This window comes from Vipera ursinii (genome assembly GCF_947247035.1).
Source record: "Vipera ursinii genome assembly, chromosome: 2".
Lineage (NCBI taxonomy): Eukaryota > Metazoa > Chordata > Lepidosauria > Squamata > Viperidae > Vipera > Vipera ursinii.
In genome coordinates this window covers 786,467-808,555 of record NC_139513.1, presented here as the reverse complement: position 1 = coordinate 808,555, position 22,089 = coordinate 786,467, and the positions used below count along the sequence as shown (strand labels likewise).

General features: G+C 49.5%; 1 protein-coding gene across 1 annotated transcript; it reads right to left on the bottom strand.

Annotated features, from left to right (window-relative positions):
* Nucleotides 1–14,164: 14,164 nt before the first annotated feature.
* On the bottom strand, nucleotides 14,165–20,166 carry LOC310633203 (DLA class II histocompatibility antigen, DR-1 beta chain-like; the record flags this gene model as incomplete). Its single annotated transcript, XM_083350885.1, has 6 exons — nucleotides 14,165–14,178; nucleotides 14,670–14,693; nucleotides 14,932–15,045; nucleotides 15,212–15,493; nucleotides 17,471–17,743; nucleotides 20,082–20,166. 6 exons carry the CDS (start codon nucleotides 20,164–20,166, stop codon nucleotides 14,165–14,167), a joined length of 792 nt encoding a protein of 263 aa, XP_083207011.1.
* Between the last annotated feature and the right edge of the window lie 1,923 nt (nucleotides 20,167–22,089).

The window sequence follows — 22,089 nt, the reverse complement described above, 5'->3', positions numbered from 1 at the left end:
ACACACACACACACACACACACACACACACAAAGAGTCCCAAACCCCTCAGGCAGCCGATACCAGATGTTGTATCAGAAGCGTTGCACCGCATCCCCCACAAATCCTGGAGCAGCGGGGAAGTTCCCGAGGATGGGAAAGGGCTGATGTGGTCCCCATCTTATTTTATTTATTTTATTTATTTTATTTTATTACATTTATATACCGCCCTTTCCCGAAGGACTCAGGGCGGTATATATCTTCAAGAAAAGGGGGGGAAACGGACCCAGGAAACTCCAGACCGATCAGTTTCACCTCCATACCTGGGAAGATCCTGGAAAAGATCGTCAAAAAACAGATCTGCCAACAACTAGAGGCAAACAAAGTCATAACCAGCAGCCAGGACGGGTTTCTTAAAAACAGATATTGCCAAACCAATTTTATTTCCTTCTTGGATAAAGTGACTGAACTAGTAGCTCAGAGAAATGCTGAGGACGGAGCAAACTTAGACTTCCGTAAGGCTTTGGATAAAACAGACCACGACCATTTCATTCCATTCCATTCTCTATTCCATTCTATTCTATTCTATTCTATTCTGTTCTGTTCTGTTCTGTTCTGTTCTGTTCTGTTCTGTTCTCTATTCTATTCTATTCTATTCTATTCTATTCTATTCTATTCTATTCCATTCCATTCCACTCCATTCCATTCCATTTTATTCTCTATTCTGTTCTGTTCTGTTCTGTTCCGTTCTGTTCCCTTCCCTTTCATTCCATTCCATTCCTTATTCCATTCTGTTCCGTTCCATTTCGGTCTGTTCCCTATAAACTGACCCCAGGGACTCTGGGCCTGCCTGTCAGTCCTGAACCCCAAATCTCTTGCAGCTTTGACCCCCACAGCAGCTTCATCTCCAGAGCCTTGGTGGAGCAGTGGGCTAATGCCTCCTTAAGTAACACCAGCTGCCTGCAATTAGTGCAGGTTCGAGTCCCACCAGGCTCAAGGTTGACTCAGCCTTCCATCCTTACGAGGTAGGTAAAATGAGGATCCAGATTGTTGGGGGCAATTAAGCTGACTTTGTAATAATGCCACTTGGGGTGTGTGTGTGTGAAAGCCCTAACAAGCAGGCATATACATAGGATGAAGGCTACTGCTAAGCTTGTAAGCCGCCCTGAGTCTTCGGAGAAGGGCGGGATATAAATGTAATAAAAATAAATAAATAAATAAATTACTCTTCCTCCGAATCCCTTCCCTTCCCTGTACAATAAAAGAATAAAATTTAGAGAAACCTTGGAATGAATTCTTCCTTCCTTCCTTCCTTCCTTCCTTCCTTCCTTCCTTCCTTCCTTCCTTCCTTCCTGCCGTGGGTGCTCGAGGACCGGGCTGGACGTTTGACCTCTGCTGCCCAGGGCTCCGGGCACCCCACGCCACCGTCCAGCCCCCCCTTGCATGGCCTGAGAGGACCAGTGAGGCTCCCGCAGTGGACCAGGCCTTGGCACTTGCCCCATCCCACCCCCTTCTGCCAGAGACCCTCCGCTCTGCCCCACTCCTGCCCAGGCCCCCACAGGCCCCCTGGGCGCCAACGATGTAGAGCTGGCCACGCCCACCCAGCAGGCCACGCCCACCCTGACAACACCCACTCGCCCCCCCCAGGGCCATTGCAACGATGATGCGTCCCTCAATGAAATTGACACCCCTGGCATAGGAGGATTCCCGCTCTCCCCCCCCCCACACACACTGATTTCCTCCCCACGGAGATCCACAAGAGCCATTCCTGAACCAAAACCGACCTTCTATTTGCGGCGGGTCAGAAAACCCCACTGTGCTGGGGGCCAAACCTCCCCCCCCCGTCCGCCCCTTCCCCAGGGACGAAAAGGGTCCAAGCCGAGGCTTTTTGGAGGGGGGGACACTGACCCCAGACGGGTGCGGGGTGGGCAGTCCCACCCAGGACGGAGATCTGGCCTCTTCTTTAATGCGGGCCAGAGAACGCGTGTCTGTGTGTCTGAAGGCGCCCGAGAGCTCCCCAGTCAGCCCGCTCAGAGACACCCCCCAAGCGCCCCCCTTCTGCCTTCCCCTGCAGCCCCACTCCCCGCCAGATCAAGGGGGAGGGCAAACGGAAGTCCAGAGACTCCCCTGCAGGGCTGGCCTGAAACCCCCCCCGCCCTTGAGCTGCAGCCCCCCAAGACTGAAGGGATTCCCCCCCCCCCACTTTCTCCGCTTCTCTCTCTGCGCCCAACTATCTTCCTCCGTCGGGTGAAGTCAAGGCAGGCTCTGTCCGGAGACCGATGACGCTGCAGAAGAGAGAATTCCCATTGGTCCCTCCGCTTTTCTGGACCATCCCAATGGTAAACTTGGAGGAAAACGCCCCCGCCTCCTAATCCACATCCACCCCCCCATTCCGCCTCTGGGGGTGGTCGCGTCTCTTTCCCCTCTCTTTCGGGACGCTTCTGGGGCGGCATCCATGGGCTCTGTTGGGGTCCCTCTTTTGGTGCTGGTGGGGGCGCTGGCCCGGATCCCCGGAAGCGAAGGGGGGGAGGAGATCCCCGGTAAGTGGGGCAACAGGGCGGGGGGGGAAGAGAGGGGAGGGGTCCTCAATGTCCCTGGGGAAGGGGGGGAAGGAGCTGGGACCCCAGTAGTGGGGAAAGAGGTCGAGGGCAAGAGAAGCGTCAGACTGCAGGAGCCTGATGCTGATGCTGGGGGGGGGGGGCGCTGGGCCGCATCCCCGGAATCGAAGGGGGGGAGGAGACCCCCACCGGAAGGAGGGGGGGTCTCACCCTGCAGGTGAGTTTCTCCTCTTCTACCCTCGTCTCAAGCCCCCACCCCACCCCAAAACAGCACCAGCGGTTAGCTTCACGCGCAGGAAGTTCTGAGTGGGTTTGTCTCCCCAACCCTCCCGGCTTTCGTGTATGTGTGTGTGTGTGTGTGTGTGTGTGTGTGTGTGTTCGTACAAAACTTCTTCTGAATAGAAATATCGCTTCCAAATACAGGCAGCTTTTCACGCCTTCCCAAATTTCTCCTCTTAATTCGAAATAAACATGAACCAACTCCCTGACATTGAAAAGACGTTGAGGAAAGAAAAGGTGGATGATTAGATTCAAGGCTGGTGAAAGGATTGAAGCTCAATCAGTCTTACCGATAATTTACATTGTGAGCAGGATAGAGGCTCAATTCCTGCCATTGGCTGTGTGCCAATGAATTCAACACTTTGACTGCCAGGATCGTGGCAGGAAGGGAATTTCATGGGGAGAAGAATCCCCCCCCCCCCCGTAGTGATTACGGGTGGAGTTGAAACAGCGTACAGGGGGGAGGGACAAACACTATCCCTGTGGTGTTTAGAGAACAACTTGCACCTGAACATCGGCAAGACGAAAGAGATGGTGCTAGACTTCCGGAGGAAAAGAGAGGAACCTGCCCCACTTTACATGGGGGGGGGCTGTGTGGAGAGAGTTTCCTCCTTTAAATTCCTGGGAGTCTGTGAGGATCTTACCCGGAAAGTCAATGCAACCAGGTGGCCAGAAAGGCCCAACAGAGACTCCACTTCCTCAGGGTCTTGCGGAAGAACAGGGTAGAACAACGGCTAAGGACCCTCTTTTACTGGCCTACTATAAAGAGGAAGATATTACAGAGGGTGGTGAGCCGAGCACAAAACATCGTGGGCTGTCCCCTGACACCACTGGATGACCTCGCCAGGGCCCGCTGCCTTGGAAGAGTGAGGAAAATCCTCAGGGGCGACTTACACCCTGGTCGGGACCTCTTTACTCTCCCACCGTCGGGGAGGAGATACAGGAGTATCGCCAGCCGCTTCTCTCCATGGGCTGTCAGGCTCCTGAACGGGGGAAATAACTCTATGTATGACTGACTTGCGAGGCCGGAGTGTTGTGCAATTAGCTCACATGGTGTAACAAGGTGGTGGGTTTGTTGTCACCGTGAGTTGTGTGTGTGGGGGGGAACGAAGGGGGGCTCAGCCAATCTCAATGTATACATCTTGTCCTTTGATAATAAAGGTTCATTCATTCATTCATCCGTCCTAAGGATCAATAGACTCTGAGGTTAACTCCGTTCTTCCGGATGGGAGTTGAAGGAAACGTTTTGCCCAAACAGAAGAAGAAAAATATCCACACCCATGGACGTGGACAGGATGGATAAGAGGATCTGATCGGATTTTCTTCCTTGTAAAAGTTCTCAATACTGAAGAAGGAGAGATGGATGGACAGTATATTGGCATAGATAGATAGATAGATAGATAGATAGATAGATAGATAGATAGAGGAGAGAGAGGAGAGAGAGGAGAGAGAGGAGAGAGAGAGAGAGAGAGAGAGAGAGAGAGAGAGAGAGAGAGAGAGAGAGATCCTGGGATTTCCAGACCGCTTCATCCCAGGACTGGCCCAGGACTGGCCTTGCACAGTTGCTGAGATCAGAGCCTTGGAGAGGGAGGGATTTTCACCTGGTGACAGAGAGCTTTTCCTCTCTAGATAATCCGAAAAAATCTCTCCAAAAGTTCTTGAAAAGAGCCTATCCGAAACAAGATTCCAAAGAAGGAGCTGCTTCTTCTTTACTCCTCCTAGTATAAAGGGTGGATTTCATCTTCCAAATCCCTTCGTGTTGTGACACACCGATCAAAACATCAAAACGAGTGAAATAATCTGTCCCTCTTTTAAGGCAGCCTGGGACTCTGAGGGAGACTGAAGTCCAGCGGGGCTGATCCTAGAGGTCCCTTCTCCACTTTCGGGGAGACAAAGTTCTCTGCGAGGTCCGTCAGGATCCTGCTTGATCCCCCATTAGATGCAGAGCTTCTCCCCCAGTTGAGCTCAGGGCAGTCAGAGTCCCCCATTGCTATCGTGGTCTGCTTCCTCCATGCCATGGCTAGCGAATTAAGAAAAAGTTCATCTGTTTTCTCCGTTTAGTTTTGGGGTTACCATATACACACCCCTGGCTCTGTCCGTCTTTCCCCCTTTCACGTTAACCCAAATGCACTCAAGGAGATTTTCCTCTTTGCTCTCTTGCGTTTCCATAGCGGTGTGGTTATTTTATATATATATTGTGCAACTGCACCTCCTCTTTAATTAGGTCTGTTTCTGTCTTATTGGTTTGTTTGCTTCTTTTATTTAATATATAAAAAACAAAGAAAAACAGAAATGGGAAATTAGGGGAAGGAGAAAGAGAAGGGAAAAGAAAGTGTGAGGCGCGAGGGAAAAAGAGAGAAAAAAAGGCGTTGACATCTGACTCTTTTTAGCACAGTACAAGACTAATTAAATAAACAATCCAACCTCAACTTTTTGCTTTTATATATTACTGTATAACTAGCCATTTATACAATGACAAGTTTAGCTAATCGACAAAACCAAAGTCTTATCAGGTCTGTTTCTTTTGAACACTTTAAATGTTAAAATATTAAATTTAATAGCTGGAAGAGGAAAGGGTACAATGGTGCAGAACACAGCCTTGTAGTTGAGTGAGGGCGGGGTCCTGCCTGAGGCAATCTGTGCTCTGATTGATCGCTGTAAAGGGGGCATTTCCCTTTTCTCCCGCCTTTTTCTTCTGTGTGCTCTGTCTGCTCTTTTGTGATTTACCTCAGGATTTACCTCAGGATGGAGTGATAGGCCTGACTATCTTATCTGCTGTAAATATAGATGCTAAATATACTTATTGAATTAAAACTACAAATTTGGGTCAGCGTCTCCCACTTCATCTGGACAGCCGCTGCTCAATTCCTCCACATTAAATCTTTTTAGTTCTGCCTTCCAGTCCTGGGTTTCATCCCACTAAGTTTCAGGAATTGCAACAAGGACAGACCTGCCTTTGGCTTTCGAGTTCTCCCTGCTTATTCCTCGTACTTTGAGCGTTGCTGTGTAGAGGCATCTGAGTCCCTTTCGGCTGACCCTCTATTGGGTTTCCACATCCCAGTGTGGAAGAGCTCACTTCTTTTGTGCCCGAATTCTTTTTGGCCCAAAATTTCAGAAATCTGTTGTATCCACAGCAAGGAGGTTTTGTTCAGGCACATTTCTTTTAAAGGAACAATTAACCAATATTAAAAGAGACATCTATCACTTGAGGAGAAACTCTCAGGACAGGAGGGGGTCCCAGGCAAGGAGGGGGAGGGGAGGTGCTCCCCCCACTGCACCAGAGTTGTGTATACACAAAGTCGCACAAAGGGCGACCCAGATCCAGGCAGCCTCTGATCAGAGCAGAACTCCTGCCCTCTTTTCATGTCTCCCCAGAGAAATTTTGATTTTCTCTTGAGTTCTTCCTACCTCCCCCCAGCCCTCAACACAACCCCACACAAACACACAGAGGAACCTTGTTTGTTTCTGCAACCCCCAACAGCTGGAGAAGTGCTGGAGTTTCGCTTCCTTCCCCTCCCCGCCCCCAGCCTGAAGCCTTGAGCTCCCCTGAAGCGGAACCGAGAAACTGGCCCTGATCCAGCAGGCAACAAGCCCAGATTCTTCCCCAGGGCAGCTCAGGGACTATCTGGCTCCACCCCGTTGCTGAGTCTCCAAGTGGAGCGATGCCTCGGTCCTCTGCCACCCCTTGGAATAGGCTGAGGGGCCCCTCCCGACCCCCAAGGAGACCCCGGACAGCCCAGGGAAGAAACGACAGAGGGCTGGAGAAACATCCCTGGAGGCCCAAAGGTTGCAAAGGTTCCAATGCTCCTCCTTCACGTTACGGGGAGACTCAGCTCTCTAAGGGGGGAGGAGCTCTGATGGGTGGAAAAGAGGGAAGGGAAGAGAGGAAAAGGGGGACCAGCATGGAAGGGGAGGGGCTCAGTTGCATTGGGAGAAAGACCCTGATGGGAGACTTGGAGGAAGAGGATGGGGAGGGTCTTCCCCTCAGAACAGGAGGGGGGAATTATGGCAACATACGTCCTGTGGACTCAGGATCTAGTCTTCCACCCAGGACATGAAGCGGCGGGGGTCCCTCAAACTGTGGAAGAAACCTTGTTCTCCGCGTCTCTCCTGCCCAGAGGGAGGGGACTTTGGGCCCAAAGGCACGAAGGGCTGTGGGGGTAGCAGTGGGGCCAGGTGGGCAGTCCTGGAAAAGGCCTCTGGGGTGATTGAAGCCCCCCACCTCCTCCCCAGCCCCCCACCGCCTCCTCTGCTGCTTCTTGGGGAGGGTTCTCTCTGTGTGTCTGTGTGTTGTGGGTGCAGGTGTGTCCTGAGACACCAATATTTTGGGAGAGTTGAGTTTGCCCCATTTTCTCCTTAATGCCCCCTGTTGCGATGAGCGACCGGTCAGGGTTCTGGCCTCAACTCTTAGAGCCCCGTAACAGGGGTGAGAATTTAGAGGGACCCTCGTCAAGGGTGAACACCTTGAATAAGGAAGGATCTTGCCCTTTACCACCGACCCAGTATGCCGGAAATTCCAACGGTCATACTTGGGAACTGCGGATAGTTCAGAGGCAGAGTCCTAGGACAGACTGAGGCACCAACACAAGTTTGCTCAAGGTGAGGGAGCACAGAAGTGCCCGGGGTGGATGTTATGCCCCAGAACAGTTCTGGCGACCCTCTTTTATTAGGCTGTTTCATTTGGGAGGGGGGAAAAAACACTCATGGAAGGTCAAAGGGGAACATAGCTCATGGTATACAATTGCTAATGAAGAAAGCAAAGGTCATTACAGGAAATAATAAAACATAGTTTATGCTAACAGAGAACTGCTAATGAAGAGGGCAAAGGTCATTACAGGAAACAATAATGCATAGCTATCTTATACAAATGTTAACAAAGTTGACAGGGATTATTGCAGGAAGACATAACTTGAGGCAGAGATAATTGCAGGAGACAGGGCTAAATACAAATGCTAACAGGGAAGACAAAAGGTTATCACAGGAAGACATGACTTGAAAGACATAATCTTGAAACAGAGACAATTTCAGGAGACAGAAAACTATATATCTTGAGGCATGGGCAATTTAAATGAAACAAGTCTTTGTTGTATACACATGTGAATCAGAGACAGGAATGTGGTTGTAAATAAGAAAAGAGTTTTATCACCAGAGGCAGAGATGGAATGTAGGAATGTGGCCTTACAATTGCAGATTAGGTAGAACTGAATGCAGGAATGTGACTTAATCGATTACTAATTGGGGAAAAGGCAGAAGTGTTGAACTTTTTCAAAGAAGGTCTTTTGCAGGCAGAGGAAAGCAGATTTTACACTTGCAGAAATATCATCACTGGAGACAGGAAGGGAGAACCTTGTAATTTTTAATATAGGAATAAAAAAGGTCTTTTGTAGGTCTGGGATATCTACAACTCCTCTTTTTCTGTTGTTTTTTTTTTAAAGCCAATTACTGAGAAGGCCCCTCAAAATCCAAAACTTTCTCTTCTAGGATACTTACGCTGGAAAAAGAGAAATCCTCCGACAACTCCTGTGCCGGCGCCAGTATTCCTTTCAAAGAGTGCTGGTGTGAGGGTGCATCAGTCTCTGGGTCAGAAGTGAATTCTAAAAGAGGGTGTTTGTATTCACTGTCAATAGTGTGTTTCATCAACAGAATGTCATCGCTAATGCTGCTCAGCCTTCGTTGTAGAAAATTTAAAAGTTTACCCATAACACATGGGCCAATTGCACATGCAAGTAATAATAAAATTAAAGGACCAGCTATGGCTGAGAAAAGGGTGGTCAGCCAGCGAGAGAAGTTAAACATTCCTTGATACCAAGTATAATTCTGCCATGGAGTCAAGCACAATCAAAGAAATACTGTTAGTAATACTTCTGATAAAAATAGGCAAGACACAAGGTAAAATAATACATCCTAATACAATCATACTAATAAAAGCTACAATAGCTTGTAAACCAGGTACTTTGGGAAACCAGGAGCCAAGTAATTCCTGAAAGTTGAAACCATTTCAAGTTTGGACAGGAACATGAGCTACAGAGTTCACATAGATGATGATAGTAGACTCGTTGTTAACAACAGGTTGTTCCTTCTGGGTCCATGCGATGGGCAAAAACAGTGTGAAAAGAGCCATTTTTGACTGGAAGCAATGTCAAAGGTGTGAGAGGCGGCAAGACTTTGACGTCTGGGGTTAGCTTTCAGATGGAATTGTGTTTTAGCGGCATCAGTCAGTGGTGTTAAAGCTGAAAAAAGTCACAAACCATGCTGTCATCTTTAATGGGTTCTGCAGTTGTGTTTGTGGAGGCATGATACGGATGAACGTAGCGACCTGGGATCCACAGCACTTTGTCTGGCAGTTGAGCTGCAGCGTAGCCTCTGCCCCAGGTGATAAGGTCTGCGGGGCCTTTCCAAGTTAGGTCTGGAAGTTGGCGATACCACACCTGTGGCTTAGGGAGATCTAAAGAAGAAGAAGAAGAAAAATGCTGCTCTGCAGCTGTGGTTAAGGGATAGCCAGTCAAGTTAGAAAAGTTTAGAGTGTAGAGGCAAAGATTAAGACTTTCTCGCATTGCTGGGAGGTTGGGGTTTCGTTTTCCCCTGTTCTGATTTTTATAGTGATCTAAAGCATGTTTCAAGGTTTGGTTAACCCATTCCACCAAGGCTTGGCCTTGGCTATTATATGGAATTCCAAATTTGTGTGTGATTTGCCAATGATGACAAAATTCTGCCATGGCTTGACTGCTATAAGCAGGGCCATTATCTGTTTTGAGTTCTTTTGGACATCCCAGCACTGCAAAGGTCCGAATACAATGATTAATGACATGTTTGGTGGCTTCTCCCCATTGGGGGGTAACCATGATGAATCCTGAAAAAGTATCAATTGAAACATGCAAATACTTCCATGGGGCAAATGGTGCATATTGTGTGACATCCATTTGCCAAATTTGGCAAGGCTCCAATCCCCTTGGATTGACACCCATAGGGATTGCAGTGGCTTGTTTGCTGCAGGTTGGACATTGCTGGCGAATTGCAATTGCCTCTGCAGTGGTGATGCCAAACTGCTTCTGCAAAGCTTTGGAATTTTGATGAAAATATGAATGACTTTCCCAGGGGGTGAGGGGTTGCAAAGAACAGGCCGAAGGTCCGGAGGCAGCCTGATCTGCAACAGTGTTTCCCTCTTGCAAAAAACCTGGAAAAGGCTGATGACTACGAATGTGAGCAACAAAAACAGGATGTTGGCGTTCAAAAAGCAAATTTTACAAGGTTAAAAAAAAAAGAGTTGTAACAAATCTGGTTGAATGGATGGGGATAAATAAGATCCATAAATCACTTGAATTGTGTGATAAACATAAAAGCTATCCACAATAAGATTCAAAGGTTGAAAGGAAAAAAGTTGACAAGCAAAAATTGAAGCAGCCAGTTCAGCTTTTTGAGCTGACCGCTGGGGTGTTGTTTGCTTGGTTATCCATTGACCATTTTCCAACCAGGCACAGGCGCCACACTCCTTGCTCCCATCTGCAAAAACTGTAACAGCCGAATGTAGGGGATGAGGAGACAAGGGTGACAACCAGTCAATGGGTACAGTGCGAACAATTTGCAAACGATAATCGGGTGGTGGGTGGCAAGAAACCTTGCCATGCCAATCAGCTAAGGAAAATTGCAATTCACTTGAGGTTTGAAAAAATGATTCCCAAATTTGCAAAGACATAGGCACAAAAAGAGTGTCTATCTCCAGCCCAATCAAAGCTTTCGTTCGGTGACGGATTTTAAAAATCAATTGAGCTAATTGTGCTTCTCTGGTTAAAACAGAAACTTTGGGCGTATGGGATAAATGAATCCACTCCAAAATTTTCAATTGGTTAAACAATAGCAACATCCGACTCCCATCATGCAACATCTACCTCTCACTTTCTTCTACTTCCCATGTTTCTCCCTATCCATATTTCTATAGTACATTCTTGTTCCTTCAGCATTCTAAGGCTTGTGTTAAGGCATACAATTCATGCATGCAATTCACAAATCTGTGCAAACCAACTTAAAAACCACTTTTCTGTTTCTCCCTTCTATATCTATTCATTCACTGCCCTTCTGCCATTCTGGCCTAACTTCTGTCTTTTTTGCTTCCAGCTTCTATCAACTTTTGCATGAGCCAACTGTTTCTCTTAGCTATTAATCAATCCTCTACATTTCTCTTCTCCAGAAGTATTGAAGATTCAATAATCATATTTGGAGTCAGTGTATATGTTCCTCCTTTCCTGTATTAACAATCTTAGAGCCTGTTGTAAGGTATAAAATCCACAGGCTAGTGCTGATGAAGGGAGGGAAATTCTCCCAGATATCACCTTCTATCAATGTGTCCTGCACACAGACACAAAAACAGCAAAAACAAAAAAACAAAAACAAAAAACAACTCCACAAAAAGATCAGAGTAATTTCTTTTGGGTGATGTTTAACTAAAACTCAAAGAATTCCAAAAACTTCTTTTGGGTGATGGTTAACTAAAACTCAAAGAATTCCAAAAACTTCTCCAACAAAGAATCTCTCCTCTTTCGAGTAAAAAAAATTGCAAGCTGAAACTGCAAGAGTGGGCATCAAGTTTCACATCCACCCCCCTTTCTCAGACTGGAATTCTAAGCAGAGAAAAAAAATGGTTAAAAGGACCAGCCACCCCCCCTTCTTCTGGCTGTCTCTCCCTTCCTCACTCTTAAAGTAACAGAGTAGGGTTGGGGGGGGGGGTAAAAGAAACTTTACAAAAATCTCACCACCAAAAAAAAAATAAAATAAATAAAAATAGTTTGCTCTCCTTTACATGCATTTACTCTCACACATCATCCATGGCTTTTACAACAATAAAATCTGCAATTTAGAGGGCTAACACTCTCACATGTACATATTGGTGAACCTCCGGCTGCTGGTGGCGGCAAAAAATTAACAAGATAACAAGATGACAAATCTTCCTCATAAGGAGGGGGAGGTGGAGAAACTGAAAAGGCTTAATGAAAAAGAGAATCATTAAGAGGAAAAGAAATGTCCCGGAGGCATGAGCCATAAGCATAGAGTGAACAAAAGGTGCCTCTTGAGTGAGGAGAGAGATTTGGAGAAGGAGGAGGAGGGAAGGGGGGAGGGGGGGTTTAGAAATGGCAAGAAGCTCAGAGGCTTTTTCCTCTTTGTCAGAGGGAGAGACAGGCACAGCAGGGCAAAGAGAAAAGGCAAAAGGAAGATTCTCCGGAGGCAGAGCAGAGGGGAGGACATGCACAGCAATAGGAGGAAGTTTCTCTGATTTTTCATAGGGTGGGGGTGGCACGGATGAAGGCAGAAGATCAGAAGAGTGATCAAGAGGTTTAGAGATAGAAGATGTTAGATCTAAAGGAGATGGCAAGAGTTTTAATGCTGCCATCATTGCTTGCCATGCAGACAGAATGTCAGCAGGCACCCTGGGATGACTGTGAAAATATTTACCTAGATTTTCCCAGGTTATAACAGACAAAGTGCCTGATTCCGGATAAGCCAGACAATTTTTGTTAATATATCGTAAAAGTTTTGTTAAAAGTCTCTTTCCTACAAGATGGACCATGGTGCCATTGTGTTTTTGAACAAAATTAGCCTTCTGCATTATATTAAAAAGTTCGTCCCTATGACCTGACGAAACTTTGGAAATTGGAGAGCCCGTTTACTCACGATGTGAAGCCTTCTCCGAGGTGCGTGAGAACAGGGAATGCAGGCAGCACACGCCTGGACAGGAGTCGTGCTGTGGAGTTGAAGCCGCGATCCAATGGACGAGCCCCCAGTTGTTGCGATGAGCGACCGGTCAGGGTTCTGGCCTCAACTCTTAGAGCCCCGTAACAGGGGTGAGAATTTAGAGGGACCCTCGTCAAGGGTGAACACCTTGAATAAGGAAGGATCTTGCCCTTTACCACCGACCCAGTATGCCGGAAATTCCAACGGTCATACTTGGGAACTGCGGATAGTTCAGAGGCAGAGTCCTAGGACAGACTGAGGCACCAACACAAGTTTGCTCAAGGTGAGGGAGCACAGAAGTGCCCGGGGTGGATGTTATGCCCCAGAACAGTTCTGGCGACCCTCTTTTATTAGGCTGTTTCATTTGGGAGGGGGGAAAAAACACTCATGGAAGGTCAAAGGGGAACATAGCTCATGGTATACAATTGCTAATGAAGAAAGCAAAGGTCATTACAGGAAATAATAAAACATAGTTTATGCTAACAGAGAACTGCTAATGAAGAGGGCAAAGGTCATTACAGGAAACAATAATGCATAGCTATCTTATACAAATGTTAACAAAGTTGACAGGGATTATTGCAGGAAGACATAACTTGAGGCAGAGATAATTGCAGGAGACAGGGCTAAATACAAATGCTAACAGGGAAGACAAAAGGTTATCACAGGAAGACATGACTTGAAAGACATAATCTTGAAACAGAGACAATTTCAGGAGACAGAAAACTATATATCTTGAGGCATGGGCAATTTAAATGAAACAAGTCTTTGTTGTATACACATGTGAATCAGAGACAGGAATGTGGTTGTAAATAAGAAAAGAGTTTTATCACCAGAGGCAGAGATGGAATGTAGGAATGTGGCCTTACAATTGCAGATTAGGTAGAACTGAATGCAGGAATGTGACTTAATCGATTACTAATTGGGGAAAAGGCAGAAGTGTTGAACTTTTTCAAAGAAGGTCTTTTGCAGGCAGAGGAAAGCAGATTTTACACTTGCAGAAATATCATCACTGGAGACAGGAAGGGAGAACCTTGTAATTTTTAATATAGGAATAAAAAAGGTCTTTTGTAGGTCTGGGATATCTACAGCCCCCCCCACCCCGAAGCTCCCTGGATCTCTCCATCCTCCTTCCGAGACCGTTCTGGCTTGGGACCAAAAGCTGAGGCAGTGGAGGCCTCAATCTGGGGAGGGGGAGGGGAGAATGGTGGACCCCCTTAAGAGGGGCAGGAAAGAGAAGGAGGAAGAGGAAGGAAGGAGGAATTCCAGGGTTTTCCTACAATGTTTATTCGTTTACAGCAAAGGGAAGGGATTCGGAGAAAGAGTGATGCAGATGAAGCTGCTGTGGATTCAAAGCAGAGAGAGATTTGGGTGTCTGGAATGACAGGCAGGCCCAGAGTCCCTGGGGTCAGTCTAGATGGTCTCCACCCCTCCCTCCGAAGAAAGGGAGGCCCTGAAAGAAAGATGGGGGGGCCTCTCAGCAGGAGAAACTCCAGGCTGCCATTGTCCTCCTCTCCCTAATCTAAAATCTTGAGCCTCCATTTTTTAGAGGTTGCAAAAAAGCCAGAAATTCATCAGCTACTGAAAAAAAAATTCCTTTTCCATCAAGAAGCAGGAAAGATGGCAGGATTAATTCATGAGGGCTGTAGAGAAAAAGAGAAAAGGAGAAAATGAGAATATAAAGTGAAAATAACTTATTATTCCTCTCTTTTACCAACCCCCCCCAGACAGACCCACACTGCAGGGGGGTGGTTGATAGGCAGGGGCAGAATGAGGGAAAATCTCCCACCCCCACCCCCATTTCAGGGAGGAAAAGGATGCAAAAGACCAGCAATTCATTTCCCGGGACTTATGGAATTTTCCCCAAATGACATAATTGCGGCACTTAATCAAAAGAGGAGTCCTCCCCGCCCACCACGTTGGAAAAAACCTGGTCAATATTTTACTATTTGTGGTGTGTTTGTATTTGTTTTTGATTCCAATGCATTTTCAGGTCTCTGTAAGGAAAAGCTGCCCAAAATTTCAACAATTTCTGTTATCCATAGCAAGGAGGTTTTGTTCAGGCACATTTTTTTTAAAAAAGGAACAATTAATGAATGTTAAAGAAACATCTGTAACTTGAGGAGAAACTCACCTGCAGGAGGCTGGATGGGAATTGCTGGAAGGAGAAAAAGAGCCAATCAGAACTCTTCATGGGCTGGAGGACTCAGGGGCTCCCCCTCCCCATCAATAGCCCATAATAGGTTGCAGCATGCTCGCTTATACAGCAGACCCTCAAAGAACAGAATTTCCCAAGCAAATGTCCAAGGGGGGCTCCTTGCCTTCTGCTAAGCTTGCTGAGAGCCCCCCCTGGATGGTCCCCTCCCCACAACCTCTCATCCAGCCCCCAGACTCACCTTTCTTGCTCTTCAGGTAGAGGGAGAGCCCCGTGGCAAAGAAGATCACCCCGATCAGGGCCCCCATAATCCCCGTCCAGAGCTTGCTCCTGGCCGAGTTGGAGGATCGGGGCTCTGGGGAAGGAGAAGGAGCCTCCCCTGAGCAGGAGGATCAGGGCCAGCTTCCCACCCCCAGGAAGGTCCAACCTGGCTTCCCCCACAGGGAGGGCCTCTCTCCCCCTCTCAGGGAAGGAGGGGGTCCCCAGAGCAGGAGGGGAGGGAGGGGAGGGGAGGGGCTCACCCCACTGGACGGTGATGGGGGCCTCCAGGCTGGCGTGCCCCACCTGGCAGGTGTAGACGTCCCCCCGCTGGGGCTGGGTCTCCAGCATCACCTGGAGCTGGTAGGTCCAGTCTCCGTTCTGGAGCTCCTCCCCGAAGGCCACGCCCTCCTCCTCCGGCCGCCCGTTCTTCAGCCAGTGGACCTCGATCTCCACGGGGTAGAAGCCCCTCGCGGTGCAGAGGAGGATGGTGTGGGGGGAAGCCGTGTCCAGCTTGGTGGAGGAGATGGAGACTGTGGGCTTGGCTGGAGGGGAGGAGGGGGAGGAGGGACACGGGGGGGGGAGACACAGGAGGGAACAGAACAAAGCAAATTGCAGCAAGAAATTAATTAAATTATCACTTGATTTTACTGATTCCTGCCTTTTAAATCTTAAATTATATATACTATTTTGGTCGTTTTATATTTTATGTGTGTGCCATGCAAAGTCCCTCTGTGTGTGAGAGAGATGGTTTTAAAACTTGATACGGGAGGAATAAAACACTCAGATATTTTCAAAGCCACCTTACAAGGAATCTACTTCTTTCAGATGGGAAAGAATAAAGAAGAAAATCTATAGGAAGCTACCTGAATGGCTTTCAACAATGGAAGCTTTTGCTTACCCAAATTTAATTCATTATGACAAAGTCGTTGACTTAGAAAGATATCTTGGATAACGGAGGGAAATTGAAAGATAGAGAAGATTTACAACGAGAAGGTATTGATTTAGCATGGGGGCCATATTTGCAGATTCAAAAGAGATAAAGAGAACAGGATTCCATAAAGAACAGACAGAATTCAATCAAACATTGTTAAAAAGAGATGAAAACTTGATTAGGAAACTCTATAGATTTCTGCTCAATTTAAAGATGGAAGAAGGACAAGTAAAAGAAACAATGATTACTTGGGCAAAAAACTTTGGATATTCTACAGACTTGGAAGACCGGCAGAAACTATGGGATAGAAATATCAGATTGACTAAAGCAGTCTCATATAAAGAAAACTTGTATAAAATGTTTTACAGATGGCATATGACACCAGTAAGATTACGGAAAATGTTTAAAAACATAGTTTGGGGTTAAAACACAGACATGGTTGGAAAAGATGACTAAAGACAGAATTTAAGCCAGAATTGGTTTTGTTAGGAATATGAGGACCTAATTACGAGAAGGAGAATGAATATTTAATATTGCACGTACTGACAGCAGCTAGAATAGCATTTGCCCAATGCTGGAAAAATGAAAACTTATCAACTGAAGAGGTTTTAATTAAGAAAATCTTAGAATGTGGAGAAATGGATAGATTGACGTTAGAGATTAAAGAGAAAGAAGATTCAGTTTATTATAGAACATGGGATCATTTTTACCAACGGTTAGGAAAATGAACTAGCGAGAAATGAATGTGATATGTTATCTTGAATGTATATTAGTAGGAAAAATGAAATGTATTGGCTAACTGATACTGTTTTTGATTTATCGTTTATTACATTCTCTACAGATATCTATTACTATATTAACTATTGTTAATTGAACGTATGTACGTGGACAATAGCCTGTTTGCTAAAGATAGAAAATGTTATTGGGGGATAATCCCAATGTTGATCGCAACCCCTCCCTAAACCCTAATCCCTAACCTGATCCTATTTTATCCCTAACCCTATAAAATTCAATAAAATCCTTTATTTAAAAAGTTGATAAGTCAATGAATAAATATTATGGATTTATTCATATAAAATATATTGAAATATTATATAGCATACAGATTATATTGAAATCTATCTACCTACTGGGCAAGAGAGAGACCTTGCTGGATTACTCCCCCCCCCAGAAAAATATAATATTTGGTATAATATTCCGGAAAGAAGTTTTTTGGACCTGGGGAAGAGAAGGAAGATTGTGGGACGATAGGGAAGGAGAGGAATATATTTCTTCCCTCCTTTTGCATGTTTCATTGTCATCCTTGTAGAATTTCTAACATTTAAAGGGTAATTTATTTTTTACACATTTTTATTTAGGGGGGATGTTATAATGGTACCCCCACCAGACCCCCGCTTTGAGGGAGGGAGGGGGGCGGCTTAGGAGGATCAGTAAATATCAATAAATACCAAAGAATAAATTTCCTAGATCGGAGAGCAGAGAATAAATAACGGGCAAATCTTTATCTGGGAGAGTCCCAATCAATGAAATGAAACGGGGGGGGGTCTCCGCATTCTCCCCCCCATGGAACCCCCCCTCCCCCACTCACCTCTCCGGCCAATCACGGGGCCGCTCTGGAGAACCTCGTAGTTGTGTCGGCAGAAGCGATTCACGTGGGCCTTCGCTAATTGCAGGAGATGCTTATCCCTGTTCGCAGCCTCCGCAACCCCCTTCCCGAACTCCGTGACGGCCTCGAACTCCCCGCGGACGCTGTCGAAACGGACGATCTCCTCCCGGTCGTAGATGTACCTGTACAGGTATCTCACCTGCTGCGTCCCGTTGAGGAAGCGGCACTCGTGCTTGTCCTGGGCCAGGAAATGGGCTGCGGGGAGGAGGAGGGGCGTCAGGAGGGACTCCGGCGCCCATGGTCCCCAGCGGCTACTGGAGGAGAGGCCCACGTGGGGAGGGGGAGGGACTGCCGGAAGGCGCCCCCTGGAGGAGGGAGGGGGAACCGTCGGTCCCAGCGGGATTCCCCCTTCGTGGGGGGGTCTGGAGGGGGGAGGAAAATGGGGGAGGGGGGAAAGAGCTTCCATCTCCCCAGGGTGGGAAAAGGCAGGCAGAAGTTCAGCCGGTCCAGCCCTCCCTCCGTCTGCAGGGAACGCTGGATCCCGGGGGAGCCTCTTCCCCCCCCCCCCAAACCGGCAGGAAGTATAGGGGCAGAGAAGAGACCCCCCCCGGCTGAGGGAAAATAATATCCAAACTTCTCTCTCCCTCTTCCTTTTCGGAGCACAGTAAGGATACCCACACCCATGCTCCTGGGCTCTCCCCTCCCTTCCAGCCCCACTTTCTCTCCCCCTCCCATCTTAAGCCCCACAAGCTGCCTTTGGATGCTTTTCTAGGCCTCCTTTCTGTCCCCCTCCCAAATAGACCCCCCTGTAGCCCCCCCAAGGCCACCTGAAAGGGAGGGGCTGCAGCCCCCTTCACTAAAGGGGGGTTTGGAGGAGCAACTCAGACCCCCTCCCCAATATCCCTCTCAAGAGAAACAGAGAAGGGGAGGGAGGGGAAGATTTTCAGTCTTGGGGGCTGCAACTTCAGGGGGGTTTTCAGGATGTGTGTGGACTTCATTTTTTGCCCCCCCCATGACTCCCCACCGCAGTCTCCCTTTCTCTTTCTGCCTGCAGGAGTGGACTAGATGCCCCTTTAAGCTCCCTTAAGGCAAGCACGGAGGGGGGGGGCTCCCTCTTCGTCCTGCGGAGAGAAATGCTGTGAGGGAGGGGTGGAGACCACGCGGAGATCCCGCCTCTCTTGCCCTCGACTCCTTCTCCCAGTTCTGGGGTCCCAGCCCCATTCTTCACCCCCAGAAACACTGAGGGCCCCTCCCCTCCCCCCGCCGAGCCCCCTCCTTACCGGGGGTCTCCTTCCCCGCTTCGCCTCCGGGGATCCGGGCCAGCGCCCCCACCAGCAACAAAAGAGGGACCCCAACGGAGCCCATGGATGCTCCCCACACAAGCGCCCCCAAAGGGAGGGGAGAGAGACGCGGAGGCTCCCAGCCCATAGGCGGAATCGGGGGGGGGGGTCTGGCTTGGGGGGAGGGGCGGTTTCCTCGGACTTCGGAATTGGGAGGGGCCAGGAAAGCGGAGGGGCCAATGGGAAGTCTCCCTTCTGCAGCGTCATCGGTCTCCGGGCAGAGTCTGCCTGGGTTCATCCACAAGAGGAGATAGTGCGAAGCCGAGAGAGAAGCGGAGAAAGTTGGGGGAGGGGAATCCCTTCAGTCTGGGGGGGGGCTGCATTTTAGGGGGGCATTTCCTGCCAGCTCCGGAGGGACCCCCCCTCTGGGCTGGAAGGAAAGTAATATCCATGCTTCTCTCTCCCTCTTCCTTTTGGGAGCACAATAAGGATACCCACACCCATGCTCCTGGGCTCTCCCCCCTTCCAGCCCCCCCTTCCATTTTCCTCCCCTCGCTCTCATCTTCAGCCCCACAAGCTGCCTCTGGATGCTTTTCGAGGCCTCTTTCCTGTCCCCCCCCGCCCAAATAGAGCCCCCTGCAGCCCCCCAAGACCGTCTGAAAGGGAGGGGCTCCAGACCCCCTCACTAAAGGGAGAGTTTTGGGGAGCCAATTTAGGGGAGCAATTCAGACCCCCCCCCCTTATTCTTCTCTCTCAGTTCACCCCTCCCCCCGTCCCGAATCAGCAATGGGGGGATATGGGGTGGGGGGTTCTGGGTCTCCTCCCCAAATTCAGAGTCTCCTCTTCCCTCCCCTTAAAAAAAAAGGAGATTCGGAAGAAAAACTGAAGTTACAAAAACACTTTTGCCAAAAAGCGTCTTTTTTCTTAGACTCTTTGCTGGCCTTTGTGGATTCAGCTCTGAAAGTGCCTCAGTTTCCCCTTTCGCTTTCCCTTTCCGTCTCCTTCCTCTTTCGGTGCCAGAAACCTCGGGGCTCAGGCGCTAATTCGGGGTCCGCAAGGTCCCCCTCCCACCCAGCCACGGTGAGGGCGAGAGAGGGGGTCCGGCTGCCTCTTATCCCACCTGGGCTGCCTTCGCGCGACCCTTCTCCGTCCTTCCGAGGGAGGGGGCGGAGACCACGCGGAGATCCAGGCTCCTGCAGGCTCCCGCCTCTCTTCCCCTCGACCCCTTTTCCTATTTCTGGGGTCCCAGCCCCATTCCTCGCCCCCAGAAACACTGAGGGCCCCTCCCCTCCCCCTCCGAGCCCCCTCCTTACCGGGGGTCTCCTTCCCCGCTTCGCTTCCGGGGATCCGGGCCAGCGCCCCCACCAGCAACAAAAGGGGGACCCCAACGGAGCCCATGGATGCTCCCCACAAGCGCCCCCAAAGGGAGGGGAGAGAGACGCGGAGGCTCCCAGCCCAGAGGCGGAATCGGGGGGTCTGGCTTGGGGGGAGGGGCGGTTTCCTCGGACTTCGGGATTGGGAGGGGCCAGGAAAGCGAAAGGACCAATGGGAATTCTCCCTTCTGCAGCGTCATCGGTCTCCGGGCAGAGTCTGCCTTGACTTCAACCGATGGAGGAGATAGTTCGGCGCAGAGAGAAGCGGAGAAAGGGGGGGGGGCTGCATTTTAGGGGGCGTTTTATGCCAGCTCCGGAGGGGAGGGAGGACTACCATTTTCACCCCCCCCCATGATTCCCAACCAGAGCCTCCTTTTCTCTGTGTGTCTGGAGGGGTGGACTAGATGCCCTTTCAGTTCCCAGAGGGAGCCTAGTGCAGGGCTTTTCAACTTTTTCAGCCACTTTTAGGATGTGGCGACATCCGAGCACCACCAGTCGCCTAGCAAGGTGTCCAGAAGTTGATGACCAAAAAGAAAAACAAAAGGAAAAAAGTGATGAAGAGCAGGTAGTTTGAGGCCCCCCCACTCCCCCCCACTCCCCCCCCACTCCCCCCCACTCCCTCCCCACTCCCCCCCCATGTCCTGGACGGAAGACTCGATCCTGACTCCAGAGGAGGTAAAGTTGCCATAGCTTTTTATTATTATTTTAATTCCATTTATATCCCGCCCTTCTCCGAAGACTCAGGGCGGCTTACAAGCTTAGCAGTAGCCTTCATTCTATGTATATGCCAGCTTGTTAGGGCTTTCACACAACCCCCCCAAGCGGCATTATTACAAAGTCAGCTTAATTGCCCCCAACAATCTGGGTCCTCATTTTACCTACCTGGGAAGGACGGAAGGCTGAGTCAACCTTGAGCCTGGTGGGACTCGAACCTGCACTCATGGCAGGCAGCTGGTGTTACTTAAGGAGGCATTAGCCCACTGCTCCACCAAGGCTCCCCCTCCTGTTCTCGGGTGGGGGGACCCTCCCCATCCGGCTCGTCCAAGTCTTCCCTCGGGGTCCCCCCCCACTGCAACTGAGCCCCTCCCCTTCCATGCTGGTCCCCCTTTTCCCCCTCCCCTCTTTCCCGGGCATCAGAGCCCCCCCCTTAGAGAGCCGAGTCTCCCCGTAACGTCTGAAGGGGGAGAATCGGAGCCTTTGGGTCCTTTGGGCCTCCGGGGACGTTTCTCCAACCCTCCCTCGTTTCTCCCCTGGGCTGTCCGGGGTCTCCTCGGGGGTCGGGAGGGCCCCCCAGCCTCTTCCTGGGGGGGAAAGGCAGGGGACCGAGGGGGCCGCCCCACCCGGAGACTCAGCCATGGGGTGGAGAAGGACAGCTGCCCCGGGGAAGAATCCTGGCTTGTTGCCTGCTGGATCAGGGCCTGTTCCTCGGTTCCGCTTCGGGGGAGCCCAGCGCTTCTGTCCGGGGGGGGGAAGGGAAGCGAAACCCCAGCCCTTCTCCAGCTGTTGGGGGTTGGGGAAACACACAAAGGTCCTCTCTGTGTTTGTGTGTGTGTGTCGGGGGGTTGTTGAGGCCTGGGGGGGGCAGGGAGAACCCAAGAGAAAATCCAAACCTCGCTGGGGAGACACGAAAAGAGGAGAGGAGTTCTGCTCTGATCAGAGGCTGCCTGGATCTGGGACCCCCTTTGTGCGACTGGCTGTGTAGACACAACTGTGGTGCGGTGGGGGCAGCCCCTCCCCTCCCTCCCCCCTCCTGCTCTGGGGACCCCCTCCTGCCCCGAGAGTTTCTCCTCGAGTGATAGACAGACGTCTAGACGGGTGCTTGCCATTACACGCGCACGCGCACACACGGCTCCCTCCTACTCAGCGGAGACCCCCATTCACAGCAGCCGCTGCAAACATCCAGTCACTTATCTGGAATAGCATCGGTTCTGCTTGGGGTGGGGTGGGG